Source organism: Pristiophorus japonicus, unplaced genomic scaffold (genome assembly GCF_044704955.1).
Source record: "Pristiophorus japonicus isolate sPriJap1 unplaced genomic scaffold, sPriJap1.hap1 HAP1_SCAFFOLD_356, whole genome shotgun sequence".
In the NCBI taxonomy this organism is placed as follows: domain Eukaryota; kingdom Metazoa; phylum Chordata; class Chondrichthyes; family Pristiophoridae; genus Pristiophorus; species Pristiophorus japonicus.
The window spans coordinates 652217-667427 of NW_027253391.1; the positions used below are offsets into that span (position 1 = coordinate 652217).

At 60.5% G+C, this 15211-nt stretch overlaps 1 protein-coding gene across 9 annotated transcripts in view; it reads right to left on the minus strand.

Annotated features, from left to right (window-relative positions):
* Window positions 1–15211, minus strand: part of cacna1fb (calcium channel, voltage-dependent, L type, alpha 1F subunit) — a 263577-nt gene that overhangs the window by 225298 nt on the left and 23068 nt on the right. For 8 of the 9 annotated variants that reach the window (XR_011591270.1, XM_070872741.1, XM_070872737.1 and 5 more), the window contains 5 exons: window positions 12462–12604; window positions 7595–7747; window positions 5918–6114; window positions 5547–5650; window positions 4874–5049 (listed from right to left, as the gene is read on the minus strand). Coding sequence is in view for 8 of the 9 variants with exons in the window: in XM_070872741.1 (XP_070728842.1) it covers window positions 4874–5049; window positions 5547–5650; window positions 5918–6114; window positions 7595–7747; window positions 12462–12604 (773 nt within the window). In the remaining variant the exon portion in view is untranslated. Of the gene's footprint in view, window positions 1–4873; window positions 5050–5546; window positions 5651–5917; window positions 6115–7594; window positions 7748–12461; window positions 12605–15211 lie in introns of those variants that run through there. The other variant, XM_070872743.1, reaches the window with a different exon arrangement.

A 15211-nucleotide genomic window follows, 5' to 3' on the forward strand; every position in this document is an offset into this window, starting at 1 on the left:
TGTGGGAGTGAGTGTGTCCCTGTGGGAGTGAGTGTGACGTGTTCCTGTGGGAGTGAGTGTGTCCCTGTGGGAGTGAGTGTGTCCCTGTGGGAGTGAGTGTGTCTCTGTGGGAGTGAGTGTGTCCCTGTGGGAGCGAGTGTGTCTCTGTGGGAGTGAGTGTGTTCCTGTGGGAGTGAGTGTGAGGTGTCCCTGTGGGAGTGAGTGTGTCCCTGTGGGAGTGAGTGTGTCTCTGTGGGAGTGAGTGTGTCCCTGTGGGAGTGAGTGTGTTCCTGTGGGAGTGAGTGTGTCCCTGTGGGAGTGAGTATGTCCCTGTGGGAGCGAGTGTGTTCCTGTGGGAGTGAATGTGACGTGTCCCTGTGGGAGTGAGTGTGAGGTGTCCCTGTGGGAGTGAGTGTGTCCCTGTGGGAGCGAGTGTGTCCCTGTGGGAGTGAGTGTGTCCCTGTGGAAGCGAGTGTGTCCCTGTGGGAGTAAGTGTGAGGTGTCCCTGTGGGAGTGAGTGTGTCCCTGTGGGAGTGAGTGTGACGTGTTCCTGTGGGAGTGAGTGTGTCCCTGTGGGAGTGAGTGTGAGGTGTCCCTGTGGGAGTGAGTGTGTCCCTGTGGGAGTGAGTGTGACGTGTCCCTGTGGGAGTGAGTGTGACGTGTTCCTGTGGGAGTGAGTGTGTCCCTGTGGGAGTGAGTGTGACGTGTTCCTGTGGGAGTGAGTGTGTCCCTGTGGGAGTGAGTGTGTCCCTGTGGGAGTGAGTGTGTTCCTGTGGGAGTGAGTGTGACGTGTTCCTGTGGGAGTGAGTGTGTCCCTGTGGGAGTGAGTGTGACGTGTTCCTGTGGGAGCGAGTGTGAGGTGTCCCTGTGGGAGTGAGTGTGTTCCTGTGGGAGCGAGTGTGTCCCTGTGGGAGTGAGTGTGTCCCTGTGGGAGTGAGTGTGTCCCTGTGGGAGCGAGTGTGAGGTGTCCCTGTGGGAGTGAGTGTGTTCCTGTGGGAGCGAGTGTGAGGTGTCTCTGTGGGAGTGAGTGTGACATGTTCCTGTGGGAGTGAGTGTGAGGTGTCTCTGTGGGAGTGAGTGTGAGGTGTCCCTGTGGGAGTGAGTGTGAGGTGTCCCTGTGGGAGTGAGTGTGAGGTGTCCCTGTGGGAGTGAGTGTGTCCCTGTGGGAGTGAGTGTGTCCCTGTGGGAGCGAGTGTGTCCCTGTGGGAGTGTGACGTGTTCCTGTGGGAGTGAGTGTGAGGTGTCTCTGTGGGAGTGAGTGTGAGGTGTCCCTGTGGGAGTGTGTGTGTCCCTGTGGGAGTGAGTGTGTTCCTGTGGGAGTGAGTGTGAGGTGTTCCTGTGGGAGTGAGTGTGAGGTGTCCCTGTGGGAGTGAGTGTGTCCCTGTGGGAGTGAGTGTGAGGTGTCCCTGTGGGAGTCAGTGTGTCTCTGTGGGAGTGAGTGTGTCCCTGTGGGAGTGAGTGTGTCTCTGTGGGAGTGAGTGTGTTCCTGTGGGAGTGAGTGTGTCCCTGTGGGAGCGAGTGTGTTCCTGTGGGAGTGAGTGTGTCTCTGTGGGAGTGAGTGTGTCCCTGTGGGAGCGAGTGTGTTCCTGTGGGAGTGAGTGTGAGGTGTGTCCCGGTGGGTTAGCTCACAGGCTGTTGCTATGTGAATGGCTAAGCCAGTCACGTGTTGTTCACAAGACTCAATAAAACCCGGCCAGTTGAGTACGGGTTCTCCACGATGAAGTGTGCTGTTGTGATCCGGCTGGATGAACTGGTGGGGTTCACTTTGATTGTTAAATGGCGGCAGATTAGGAAAAGGGGAGGTGCAATGAGACCTGGGTGTCATGGTACATCAGTCATTGAAGGTTGGCATGCAGGTACAGCAGGCGGTGAAGAAGGCAAATGGTATGTTGGCCTTCATAGCGAGGGGATTTGAGTATAGGAGCAGGGAGGTCTTACTGCAGTTGTACAGGGCCTTGGTGAGGCCTCACCTGGAATATTGTGTTCAGTTTTGGTCTCCTAATCTGAGGAAGGACATTCTTGCTATTGAGGGAGTGCAGCGAACGTTCACCAGACTGATTCCCGGGACGGCAGGACTGACATATGAGGAGAGACTGGATCGACTGGGCCTGTATTCATTGGAGTTTAGAAGGATGAGAGGGGATCTCATAGAAACATATAAAAGTCTGACGGGACTGGACAGGTTAGATGCAGGAAGAATGTTCCCGATGTTGGGGAAGTCCAGAACCAGAGGACACAGTCTAAGGATAAGGGGTAAGCCATTTGGGACCGAGATGAGGAGAAACTTCTTCACCCAGAGAGTTGTTAACCTGTGGAATTCCCTGCCGCAGAGAGTTGTTGAGGCCAGTTCGTTGGATATATTCAAGAGGGAGTTAGATGTGGCCCTTACGGCTAAAGGGATCAAGGGGTATGGAGAGAAAGCAGGAAAGGGGTACTGAGGGAATGATCAGCCATGATCTTATTGAATGGCGGTGCAGGCTCGAAGGGCCAAATGGCCTACTCCTGCACCTATTTTCTATGTTTCTATGAAACGTGTCGGATTGTGAGGGGGATTGACAGGGTGGATGCAGGGAGGGTGTTTCCCCCCCCCGGGGCTGGGGAGTCTAGAACCAGGGGTCACACAGTCTCAGGATAAGGGCTCGGCTATTTAGGACTGAGATGAGGAGGAATTTCTTCACTCAGAGGGAGGTGAATCTTTGGAACTCTCTGCCCCAGAGGGCTGTGGAGGCTCAGTCGTTGAGTATATTCAAGGCTGAGATCGATGGATTTTTGGGACTCGAGGGGAATCGAGGGATCGGGCGGGGAAGTGGAGTTGAGGTCGATGATAAGCAGCGATCTGATTGGATGGCGGAGCGGGCTCGAGGGGCCGAATGGCCGACTCGTCTTGCTTATGTCTACGATTCTTTTCGAGAACGAGAAAATCTTTTGTTCCCGATAAAGTTTCGAGCGAGCGGAGCTATCCCTGTTAACTCTCGAGGTCGGGGCTGGAGGTTTAATCCCCGATTAAAGCCTCACCATCCGTGGCGACAGACAATCTGGAACATTCTGGCCCATCCCCCGCACCCTCCCTCCGCCCGCTAACTGTGGAACTCAGCTTTTCTCCCGCCCCGTCACCCGCTCAGGACGTCCCAAAGCCTCACAGCCAATGGCGTACTATCGGAGTGCGTTCACTGTTGTATTGTGGGAAACGCCAGTTTGCGCACAGCAAGATCCCACACACAGCGATGTGATAATGACCCGGATTGTCTGTTTTAGTGATGTTGGTCGAGGGATAAATATTGGCCCCAGGACACCGGGGAGAACTCCCCCTGCTCTTCTTCCAATAGTGGCTCCGGGATCTTTTACATCCACCCGAGAGGGCAGACGGGGCCTCGGTTTAATGTCTCATCCCGAAATACAGCCCCTCCGACAGTGCGGCACTCCCTCAGTACTGCCCCTCCGACAGTGCGGGGCTCCCTCAGTACTGCCCCTCCGACAGTGCGGGGCTCCCTCAGTACCACCCCTCCGACAGTGCGGGGCTCCCTCAGTACTGCCCCTCCGACAGTGCGGGGCTCCCTCAGTACCGCCCCTCCGACAGTGCGGCGCTCCCTCAGTACTGCCCTTCCGACAGTGCTCCGACAGTGCGGCGCTCCCTCAGTACTGCCCCTCTGACAGTGCGGCACTCCCTCAGTACTGCCCCTCCGACAGTGCGGCGCTCCCTCAGTACTGCCCCTCCGACAGTGCGGCGCTCCCTCAGTACTACCCCTCCGACAGTGCGGCGCTCCCTCAGTACTGCCCCTCCGACAGTGCGGCGCTCCCTCAGTACTGCCCCTCCGACAGTGCGGCGCTCCCTCAGTACTGCCCCTCCAACAGTGCGGCGCTCCCTCAGTACCGCCCCTCCGACAGTGCGGCGCTCCCTCAGTACCGCCCCTCCAACAGCGCAGTGCGGTGCTCCCTCAGTACCGCCCCTCCAACAGTGCGGCGCTCCCTCAGTACCGCCCCTCCGACAGTGCGGTGCTCCCTCAGTACTGTCCCTCCGACAGCGCAGTACGGCACTCCCTCAGTACCGGCCCTCCAACAGTACAGCGCTCCCTCAGTACTGCCCCTCCGACAGTGCGGCGCTCCCTCAGTACCGCCCCTCCGACAGTGCGGCACTCCCTCAGTACCGCCCCTCCGACAGTGCGGCGCTCCTTCAGTACCGCCCCTCCAACAGTGCGGTGCTCCCTCAGTACCGCCCCTCCGACAGTGCGGTGCTCCCTCAGTACCGCCCCTCCGACAGTGCGGCGCTCCTTCAGTCCCGGCCCTCCGACAGTGCGGCGCTCCTTCAGTACCGCCCCTCCGACAGTGCGGTGCTCCCTCAGTCCCGGCCCTCCGACAGTGCGGCGCTCCCTCAGTACCGCCCCTCCGACAGCGCAGTGCGGCGCTCCCTCGGTACTGGCACCGCTGGGTGAGCTCAGGTGGCTCGTCACGACCTGGGGCAGTGAGGTTTGGGGAGTGGGTGGGGGACGAGAGGGGAGCGCGACAGTTTGCCTCAGCACCCCGTGGCGAGTGAGGAGTAAAAATATTAATCGTGGGTAGCGGTCCAGCTCCATGTCGCCATGTGGTGCTAGCCCGTCCTACGCTCGCCAGCTGGGAGGGGCAAGCACGGGGGCTGCGACGCCTTCATAGTCAAATAGCCTGCCACTGTCTCGGCTCAACATGCCACTGTCCCTGCTCCCCAAGCACGAGGGCAGCGACGCCCGCCACAGTCAAATAGTCTGCCGCTCTCCCCGCACATTCGGTATGTCGCTGTGACGCCCTGCACAGTCAAATAGCGAGTGGGGGCGGGGCAGTATTTTCGGGAGCTGTGAATGTACATCTGACCCAATCAGCAGCCACCCCCCTCCCCCGTCCCGCCGCCCGCCCGCTCACTCACGGTCCCGTTTGCCACCCTCCTCGTCCTCCCCCTCGTCCTCGTCCTCAAGCTCGATATCCTCGGCCTGCGTGATCCAATCCAAGTAACCCTTCAGATCCTCCTCCAACTGTTGCTTCTCCCTCAGCTTCTGGAAGTCACCGCGGGCTTTGGCTTTCTCTCGCTCCTTGGAGAACTCCCTGCAGCGGGGTGGGGTGGGTGGGGCGGGGTACAGGATGGGATTCGGTTACACCCCTACACACCCACCTGACATCCCTCCCTCCCCCTCCCTCCCTGCACTCCCCCAGGGGGCAAGAAAAATATTTCAACCGGGCATTGTGATGCCCCCCACAGTCAAAGAGCCTGCCGCCCTCCCCACTCCTCGTCGCACATCCGTTGTAGAGTGATGCGACACCTCCCACAGTCAAATAGTCAGCCGCTGTCAGGGCTCAGATTTCCCCGGGCGCCGTGCTCCCTGTGGCCCGCACCGCGCGCACTATGGCGGGCTGTGACGCTGACCGACTGGTGGACCGTGGAAGCCATCACCGTGCAGCCAGCTTCCTCCGCCCCCACCCCTTCACTGGGTTTGCGGAACCTGAATGGGGTGTCAGGGGAACCCTCCCCCCCCACGGCAGCCTCCGGCGGGGCGGGGTGCGGGGGCTGGAGGGGGCCCTGCCAAACCCTGGCTGTGACTTACCCGCTCAGCACGCCCAAGACCAGATTGAGCACAAAGAACGAGCCAAAGATCACCAGGCTGACGAAATAGACCCAGGGCAGCTCGTAGCCCATGGCATCCTGCATCTGCGGAGAGGGAGAGAGAGAGAGAGCAGATTGAGGGTGCAAGGCACACGAGGGAGGGGAGGAAAAAAGAAAGGGAGGGAGTACGAACATGAGAAACAGGAGCAGGAGTCGGCCATTCGGCCCCTCGAACCTGCTCCGCCATCCAATCAGATCACGGCTGATCATCGACCTCAACTCCCAAATGGCCGACTCCTGCTCCTGTTTTTTCTGTTCTAAACAGGTCGGGGGTCGGGGGTCGGGGTCAGGGTCGGGGGTCGAGCCTCTCACCCAGTACAGTACGTCGGTCCAGCCCTCCATGGTGATGCACTGGAAGACAGTGAGCATGGCGAAGAAGAAGTTGTCGAAGTTGGTGATGCCCCCATTGGGGCCCTCCCAGCGTCCCCGACACTCGGTGCCATTCACCGTACACTGCCGCCCGTGGCCGGAGAACGCACACGGCAACGGCTCCTCCTCCACCAGCAGATCTGTAGAGACACGGGGGGGTCGGGGTCAGGGGGCTTCAGGTACCGCGAGAGACGGGAGAAGCCGGGGTCGTTACCGGGGAGACGGGAGAAGCCAGGGTCGTTACCGGGAGAGATGGGAGAAGCCGGGGTCGTTACCGCGAGAGACGGGAGAAGCCGGGGTCGTTACCGGGGAGACGGGAGAAGCCGGGGTCGTTACCGGGGAGGCGGGAGAAGCCGGGGTCGTTACCGCGAGAGACGGGAGAAGCCGGGGTCGTTACCGGGGAGACGGGAGAAGCCAGGGTCGTTACCAGGAGAGATGGGAGAAGCCGGGGTCGTTACCGGGGAGACGGGAGAAGCCGGGGTGGTTACCGGGGGAAACGGGAGAAGCCGGGGTCGTTACCGCGAGAGACGGGAGAAGCCGGGGTCGTTACTGTGAGAGACGGGAGAAGCCGGGGTCATTACCGGGGAGACGGGAGAAGCCGGGGTCGTTACTGGGAGAAGCCGGGGTCGTTACCGCGAGAGACGGGAGAAGCCGGGGTCGTTACCGGGGGAGACGGGAGAAGCCAGGGTCGTTACCAGGAGAGACGGGAGAAGCCGGGGTCGTTACCGGGGAGATGGGAGAAGCCGGGGTCGTTACCGGGGAGATGGGAGAAGCCGGGGTCGTTACCGGGGAGACGGGAGAAGCCGGGGTCGTTACCGGGGAGATGGGAGAAGCCGGGGTCGTTACCAGGAGAGATGGGAGAAGCCGGGGTCGTTACCGCGAGAGACGGGAGAAGCTGGTGTCGTTACCAGGAGAGATGGGAGAAGCCAGGGTCGTTACTGGGAGAGACTGGAAAAGCCGGGATTATTAAAATAGGGTGGCTAGGGAAGGACCTGTTTCCCTTAGTGGACGGGTCAATAACCAGGTGGCACAGATTTAAAGTAAATGGTAGAATGATAAAACAAGACTTGCATTTATATAGCGCCTTTCACAACCATTGGGAGCCTCAAACCGTCTCACAGCCAATTAAGTACATTTGGAGCGTAGTCACTGTTGTATTGTGGGAAACGGCAGTTTGTGCACAGCAAGCTCCCACACACAGCGATGTGATAATGACCCGGATCGTCTGTTTTAGTGATGTTGGTCGAGGGATAAATATTGGCCCCAGGACACTGGGAAGAAGTCCCCCTGCTGTTCCTCGAAAATAGGAGAACGATTGGAGGGGGTTTGAGGGGAAATGTCTTCACCCAGAGGGTGGTGAGGGTCTGGGGAGGAACTCACGGCCTGAAAGGGGGGTAGAGGCAGAAACCCTCACCACATTTGGACGTGTGCTCGAAGTGCCGTAACCCACAGGGCTACGGACCCAGAGCGGGAAAGTGGGATTAGGCTGGGATGGCTCTTGGTCAGCCAGCGCAACGTGAACACGATGGGCCGAATGGGCTTCTCCCACGCTGTAATTTTCTCTGATCGTAGCTGATGGAGGTGTGGGGTTCGGTGATGTAACCCAAGACACAAACTCACCCTGGCCAATATAATAACAGCTCTTGTGTAACCTCCCGATGAACAGCTCCAGTCCGATGATGGCATAAATGATGATAACGAAGAGCACAAGGAGGGCGATGTGTAACAGGGGCACCATGGCTTTCATAATGGAGTTCAGCACGATCTGTAAACCTGCAGGTACACAATCAGATAAAGCTCCCTCTGCACTGTCCCATCAAACACTCCCAGGGCAGGTACAGGGGGTGAGATACAGAGTAAAGCTCCCTCTACACTGTCCCATCAAACACTCCCAGGGCAGGTACAGGGGGTTAGATACAGAGTAAAGCTCCCTCTACACTGTCCCATCAAACATTCCCAGGGCAGGTACAGGGGGTTAGATACAGAGTAAAGCTCTCTCTACACTGTCCCATCAAACACTCCCAGGGCAGGTACAGGGAGTTAGATACAGAGTAAAGCTCCCTCTACACTGTCCCATCAAACACTCCCAGGGCAGGTACAGGGGGTGACGTTGCCCCCAAGCCACCCCGCCCCCCCCCCCATCTCCCGGGGCTGTGACCTCGTTTCCCATCCCCGGTCGATGACCTCACCGCCATGATGCTGCAACAATCGCGGGGCGCGTTGAACCCTCTCCGAGCCCTGGTGGGGGGGAGGGGGGGCATTGAGGCTGCCACGCCCACGGGGGCCGAAACACTTTCGCACACGAACATCGCCGCTGTCGGCACAAAGCGAGGCCCGAGCTATACCGGACTGAACCCCGAGCTATACCAGACTGAACCCCGAGCTATACCAGACTGACCCCGAGCTATACCAGACTGAACCCCGAGCTATACCAGACTGAACCCCGAGCTATACCAGACTGACCCCGAGCTATACCGGACTGAACCCCGTGCTATACCAGACTGAACCCCGAGCTATACCAGACTGACCCCGAGCTATACCGGACTGAACCCCGAGCTATACCAGACTGACCCCGAGCTATACCAGACTGACCCCGAGCTATACCGGACTGAACCCCGTGCTATACCAGACTGAACCCCGAGCTATACCGGACTGAACCCCGAGCTATACCAGACTGAACCCCGAGCTATACCAGACTGACCCCGAGCTATACCAGACTGAACCCCGTGCTATACCGGGGACTGAGCCCCGAGCTATACCAGACTGAGCCCGAGCTATACCAGACTGACCCCGAGCTATACCGGACTGAACCCCGAGCTATACCGGACTGAACCCCGAGCTATACCAGACTGAGCCCCGAGCTATACCAGACTGAGCCCCGAGCTATACCAGACTGACCCCGAGCTATACCAGACTGAGCCCCGAGCTATACCAGACTGACCCCGAGCTATACCAGACTGAGCCCCGAGCTATACCGGACTAAACACCCCGAGCTATACCGGACTGACCCCGAGCTATACCAGACTGACCCCGAGCTATACCAGACTGAGCCCCGAGCTATACCAGACTGAGCCCCGAGATATACCAGACTGAACCCCGAGCTATACCGGACTGAACCCCGAGCTATACCGGACTGACCCCGAGCTATACCGGACTGACCCCGAGCTATACCGGACTGAACCCCGAGCTATACCAGACTGAGCCCCGAGCTATACCGGACTGAGCCCCGAGCTATACCAGACTGAGCCCCGAGCTATACCGGACTGACCCCGAGCTATACCGGACTAAACACCCCGAGCTATACCGGACTGAACCCCCGAGCTATACCGGACTGACCCCGAGCTATACCGGACTAAACACCCCGAGCTATACCGGACTGAACCCCGAGCTATACCGGACTGAGCCCTGAGCTATACCGGACTGAACCTCCGAGCTATACCGGACTGAACCCCGAGCTATACCGGACTGCCCCCGAGCTATACCGGACTGAACCCCGAGCTATACCTGACTGAGCCCCGAGCTATACCAGACTGAACCCCGAGCTATACCAGACTGAACCCCGAGCTATACCAGACTGAGCCCCGAGCTATACCAGACTGAACCCCGAGCTATAACGGACCGAACCCCGAGCTATACCAGACTGAGCCCCGAGCTATACCAGACTGAACCCCGAGCTATACCGGACTGACCCCGAGCTATACCGGACTGAACCCCGAGCTATACCGGACTGAACCCCAAGCTATACCGGACTGACCCCGAGCTATACCGGACTGAACCCCGAGCTATACCGGACTGACCCCGAGCTATACCAGACTGAACCCCGAGCTATACCGGACTGAACCCCGAGCGATACCAGACTGACCCCGAGCTATACCGGACTGACCCCGAGCTATACCGGACTGAACCCCGAGCTATACCAGACTGAGCCCCGAGCTATACCAGACTGAGCCCCGAGCTATACCAGACTGAACCCTGAGCTATACCAGACTGAGCCCCGAGCTATACCAGACTGAACCCCGAGCTATACCGGACTGAACCCCGAGCTATACCGGACTGAGCCCCGAGCTATACCGGACTGAACCCCCGAGCTATACCGGACTGAACCCCGAGCTATACCGGATTGACCCCGAGCTATACCGGACTGACCCCGAGCTATACCGGACTGAACCCCGTGCTATACCGGGGACTGACCCCGAGCTATACCGGACTGACCCCGAGCTATACCGGACTGAACCCCGAGCTATACCGGACTGATTCCGAGCTATACCAGGCTGACCCCGAGCTATACCGGACTGACCCCGAGCTATACCAGACTGACCCCGAGCTATACCGGACTGAGCCCCGAGCTATACCGGACTGACCCCAAGCTATACCGGACTAAACCCCGAGCTATACCGGACTAAACCCCGAGCTATACCGGACTGAACCCCAAGCTATACCGGACTGACCCCGAGCTATACCGGATTGACCCCGAGCTATACCGGACTGAACCCCGAGCTATATTGGACTGAGCCCGAGCTATACCGGACTGACCCCGAGCTATACCGGACTGAGCCCCGAGCTATACCGGACTGAGCCCCGAGCTATACCGGACTGACCCCGAGCTATACCGGACTGACCCCGAGCTATAGCGGACTGAACCCCGAGCTATACCGGATTGAGCCCGAGCTATGCCGGACTGAGCCCGAGCTATACCAGACTGAACGCCCGAGCTATACCGGACTGACCCCGAGCTATACCGGACTGAAACCCGAGCTATACGGACTGACCCCGAGCTATACCGGACTGAACCCCGAGCTATACCGGACTGACCCCGAGCTATACCGGACTGACCCCGAGCTATACCGGACTGAACCCCCGAGCTATACCGGACTGCACCCCTCGAGCTATACCAGACTGACCCCGAGCTATACCGGACTAAACCCCGAGCTATACCGGACTGACCCCGAGCTATACCGGATTGACCCCGAACTATACCGGACTGAACCCCGCGAGCTATAACGGACTGAACCACCCCGAGCTATAACGGACTGAACCCCCCCGAGCTATACCGGACTGACCCCGAGCTATACTGGACTGAACCCCGAGCTATAGCGGACTGAACCCCGAGCTATAGCGGACTGAACCCCGAGCTATACTGGACTGACCCCGAGCCATACCGGACTGACCACGATCTATACCGGACTGACCCCGAACTATACCGGACTGACCCCGAGCTATACTGGACTGAACCCCGAGCTATAGCGGACTGAACCCCGAGCTATACCGGATTGACCCCGAGCTATACTGGACTGAACCCTGAGCTATACCGGACTGAACCCCCGAGCTATACCGGACTGCACCCCCCGAGCTATACCAGACTGAACCCCGAGCTATACTGGACTGAACCCCCGAGCTATACCGGACTGCACCCCCCGAGCTATACCGGACTGACCCCGAGCTATACCGGACTGTACCCCCAAGCTATACCGGACTGACCCCGAGCTATACCGGACTGAACCCCCCGAGCTATATCGGACTGACCCCCGAGCTATACCGGACTGAACCCCCGTGCTATACCGGACTGAATCCCGAGCTATACCGGACTGACCCCCAAGCTATACCAGACTGACCCCGAGCTATACCGGACTGAAGCCTGAGCTATACCGGACTGACCCCGAGCTATACCGGACTGACCCCGAGCTATACCGGACTGACCCCGAGCTATACCGGACTGACCCCGAGCTATATTGGACTGACCCCGAGCTATACCGGACTGACCCCAAGCTATACCGGACTGACCCCGAGCTATACCGGACTGACCTCCCGAGCTATACCGGACTGAGCTCCAGAGCTATACCGGACTGACCCCGAGCTATACCAGACTGACCCCGAGCTATACCGGACTGACCCCGAGCTATACCGGACTGACCCCGAGCTATACCGGACTGACCCCGAGCTATATTGGACTGACCCCGAGCTATACCGGACTGACCCTGAGCTATACCGGACTGACCCTGAGCTATATTGGACTGAGCTCCCGAGCTATACCGGACTGACCCCGAGCTATATTGGACTGACCCCGAGCTATACCGGACTGACCCCGAGCGATACCGGACTGACCCTGAGCTATACCGGACTGACCCCGAGCTGTATTGGACTGACCCCGAGCTATACCGGACTGACCCTGAGCTATACCGGACTGACCCCGAGCTATACCGGACTGACCCCGAGCTATACCGGACTGACCCCGAGCTATACCGGACTGACCCCGAGCTATACCGGACTGACCCTGAGCTATACCGGACTGACCCCGAGCTATACCGGACTGACCCCGAGCTATACCGGACTGACCCCGAGCTATACCGGACTGACCCCGAGCTATACCGGACTGACCCCGAACTATACCGGACTGACCCCGAGCTATACCGGACTGACCCCGAGCTATACCGGACTGACCCCGAGCTATACCGGACTGACCCCGAGCTGTCCGGTCCGCGGTACTCACTGGGGACGCCGGACACGAGGCGCAGCGGACGCAGGACGCGGAACGCTCGCAGCGCCTTCACGTCAAAGCCCCCGGCCTTCCCTGCGTTGTGGTGATTGGTGCCCGACTTGTGGGTCACTGTTTCCAGGATCACACTGAAGAGGCTGCACAGGGCGAAGAGGGGAATGTGGAGGGGGAGAGGGGGGAGGGGTAGAGTGGGAGAGGAGGAGGAGAGGGAGAAGGGGAGAGGGGGAAAGAGGGAGGGCGAGAGAGGGAGAGGGGGAGAGAGGGAGAGGGGGAGGGGAGAGAGGTGGGAGGGGGAGAGGGGGAGAGAGGGAGGGGGTGAGAGGGAGGGGGAAAGAGAGAGGGGGGAAGGGGGAGAGGTGGGAGGGGGAGAGGGGGAGAGAGGGAGGGGGAGAGGGGGAGAGAGGGAGGGGGAGAGAGGGAGAGGGGGAGGGGCGAGAGGTGGAAAGGGGGAGAGAGGGAGGGGGTGAGGGGAGAGAGGGTATGGGGAGAGGGGGAAAGGATGAGGAACACATGGAACATTGATCAGCGATGCTGTCAGGTCGCTCTCAGTCACCAAACCCACCGCGACACCGTGTCCGAGCTACAACACGACATGACACGACACATCCTGTCCCCTCCCCCACGCCCCCCCCCCACACACTACCCCCCTCACACATCCCCCCACACACACCCCCCCACACACACTCCCCCCTCACACATCCCCCCACACACTCCCCGCCCACACATCCCCCCCCACACACCCCCCACACACACTCCCCCCTCACACATCCCCCACACACTCCCCCCCCACACATCCCCCCCCACACACACCCCCCCACACACACTACCCCCCTCACACATCCCCCCACACACACACTCCCCCCCCACACATCCCCCCCCACACACCCCCCCCCACACACTACCCCCCTCACACATCCCCCCACACACTACCCCCCTCACACATCCCCCCACACACTACCCCCCTCACACATCCCCCCTCACACATCCCCCCACACACTACCCCCCTCACACATCCCCCCACACACTACCCCCCTCACACATCCCCCCACACACTACCCCCCTCACACATCCCCCCTCACACATCCCCCCACACACTACCCCCCTCACACATCCCCCCTCACACATCCCCCCCACACACACAGCCCCCCACACACACTACCCCCCTCACACATCCCCCCACACACATCCCCCCACACACTACCCCCCTCACACATCCCCCCTCACACATCCCCCCACACACACACCCCCCCACACACACTCCCCCCTCACACATCCCCCCACACACTCCCCGCCCACACATCCCCCCCCACACACCCCCCACACACACTCCCCCCTCACACATCCCCCCACACACTCCCCCCCACACATCCCCCCCCACACACACCCCCCCACACACACTACCCCCCTCACACATCCCCCCACACACACACTCCCCCCCCACACATCCCCCCCCACACCCCCCCCCCCACACACTACCCCCCTCACACATCCCCCCACACACTACCCCCCTCACACATCCCCCCACACACTATCCCCCTCACACATCCCCCCTCACACATCCCCCACACACACATCCCCCCACACACTACCCCCCTCACACATCCCCCCTCACACATCCCCCCACACACACTCCCCCCCCACACATCCCCCCCCACACACCCCCCCCACACACACTCCCCCTCACACATCTCCCCACACACTACCCCCCTCACACACCCCCCCCTCACACCCCCCACACACACTCCCCCCTCATACATCCCCCCACACATCCCCCCACACACTCCCCCCTCACACTCCCCCCTCACACATCCCCCCACACACTACCCCCCTCACACATCCCCCCTCACACACCCCCCCACACACACTCCCCCCTCACACATCCCCCACACACACTCCTCCCACACACACACCCCCCACACACACTCCCCCCTCACACATCCCCCCACACACCCCCCCACACACTCCCCTCACACACTCCCCCCTCACACACTCCCCCTCACACATCCCCCCACACACTCCCCCCTCACACATCCCCCCACACACTACCCCCTCACACATCCCCCACACACGACCCCCCTCACACATCCCCCCTCACACATCCCCCCACACACACAGCCCCCCACACACACTACCCCCCTCACACATCCCCCCACACACACACACTCCCCCCCACACATCCCCCCCACACACCCCCCCACACACACTCCCCCTCACACATCTCCCCACACACTACCCCCCCTCACACACCCCCCCACACACCCCCCACACACACTCCCCCCTCATACATCCCCCCACACATCCCCCCACACACTCCCCCCTCACACTCCCCCCTCACACATCCCCCCACACACATCCCCCCTCACACATCCCCCCTCACACACCCCCCCACACACACTCCCCCCATACACATCCCCCACACACACTCCTCCCACACACACACCCCCCACACACACTCCCCCCTCACACATCCCCCCACACACACCCCCCCACGCACTCCCCCCTCACACACTCCCCCCTCACCATCCCCCCACACACTCCCCCCTCACACATCCCCCCACACACATCCTCCCTCCCACACTCCCCCCTCCCACACTCCCCCCCCACACCCCCCCCCCACACACACTCCCCCCTCACACATCCCCCCACACACATCCCCCCTCACACACTCCCCCTTCCCACACTCCCCCCTCCCACACTCCCCCCCCTACACACACCCCCCCACACACTCCCCCCACACACACTTC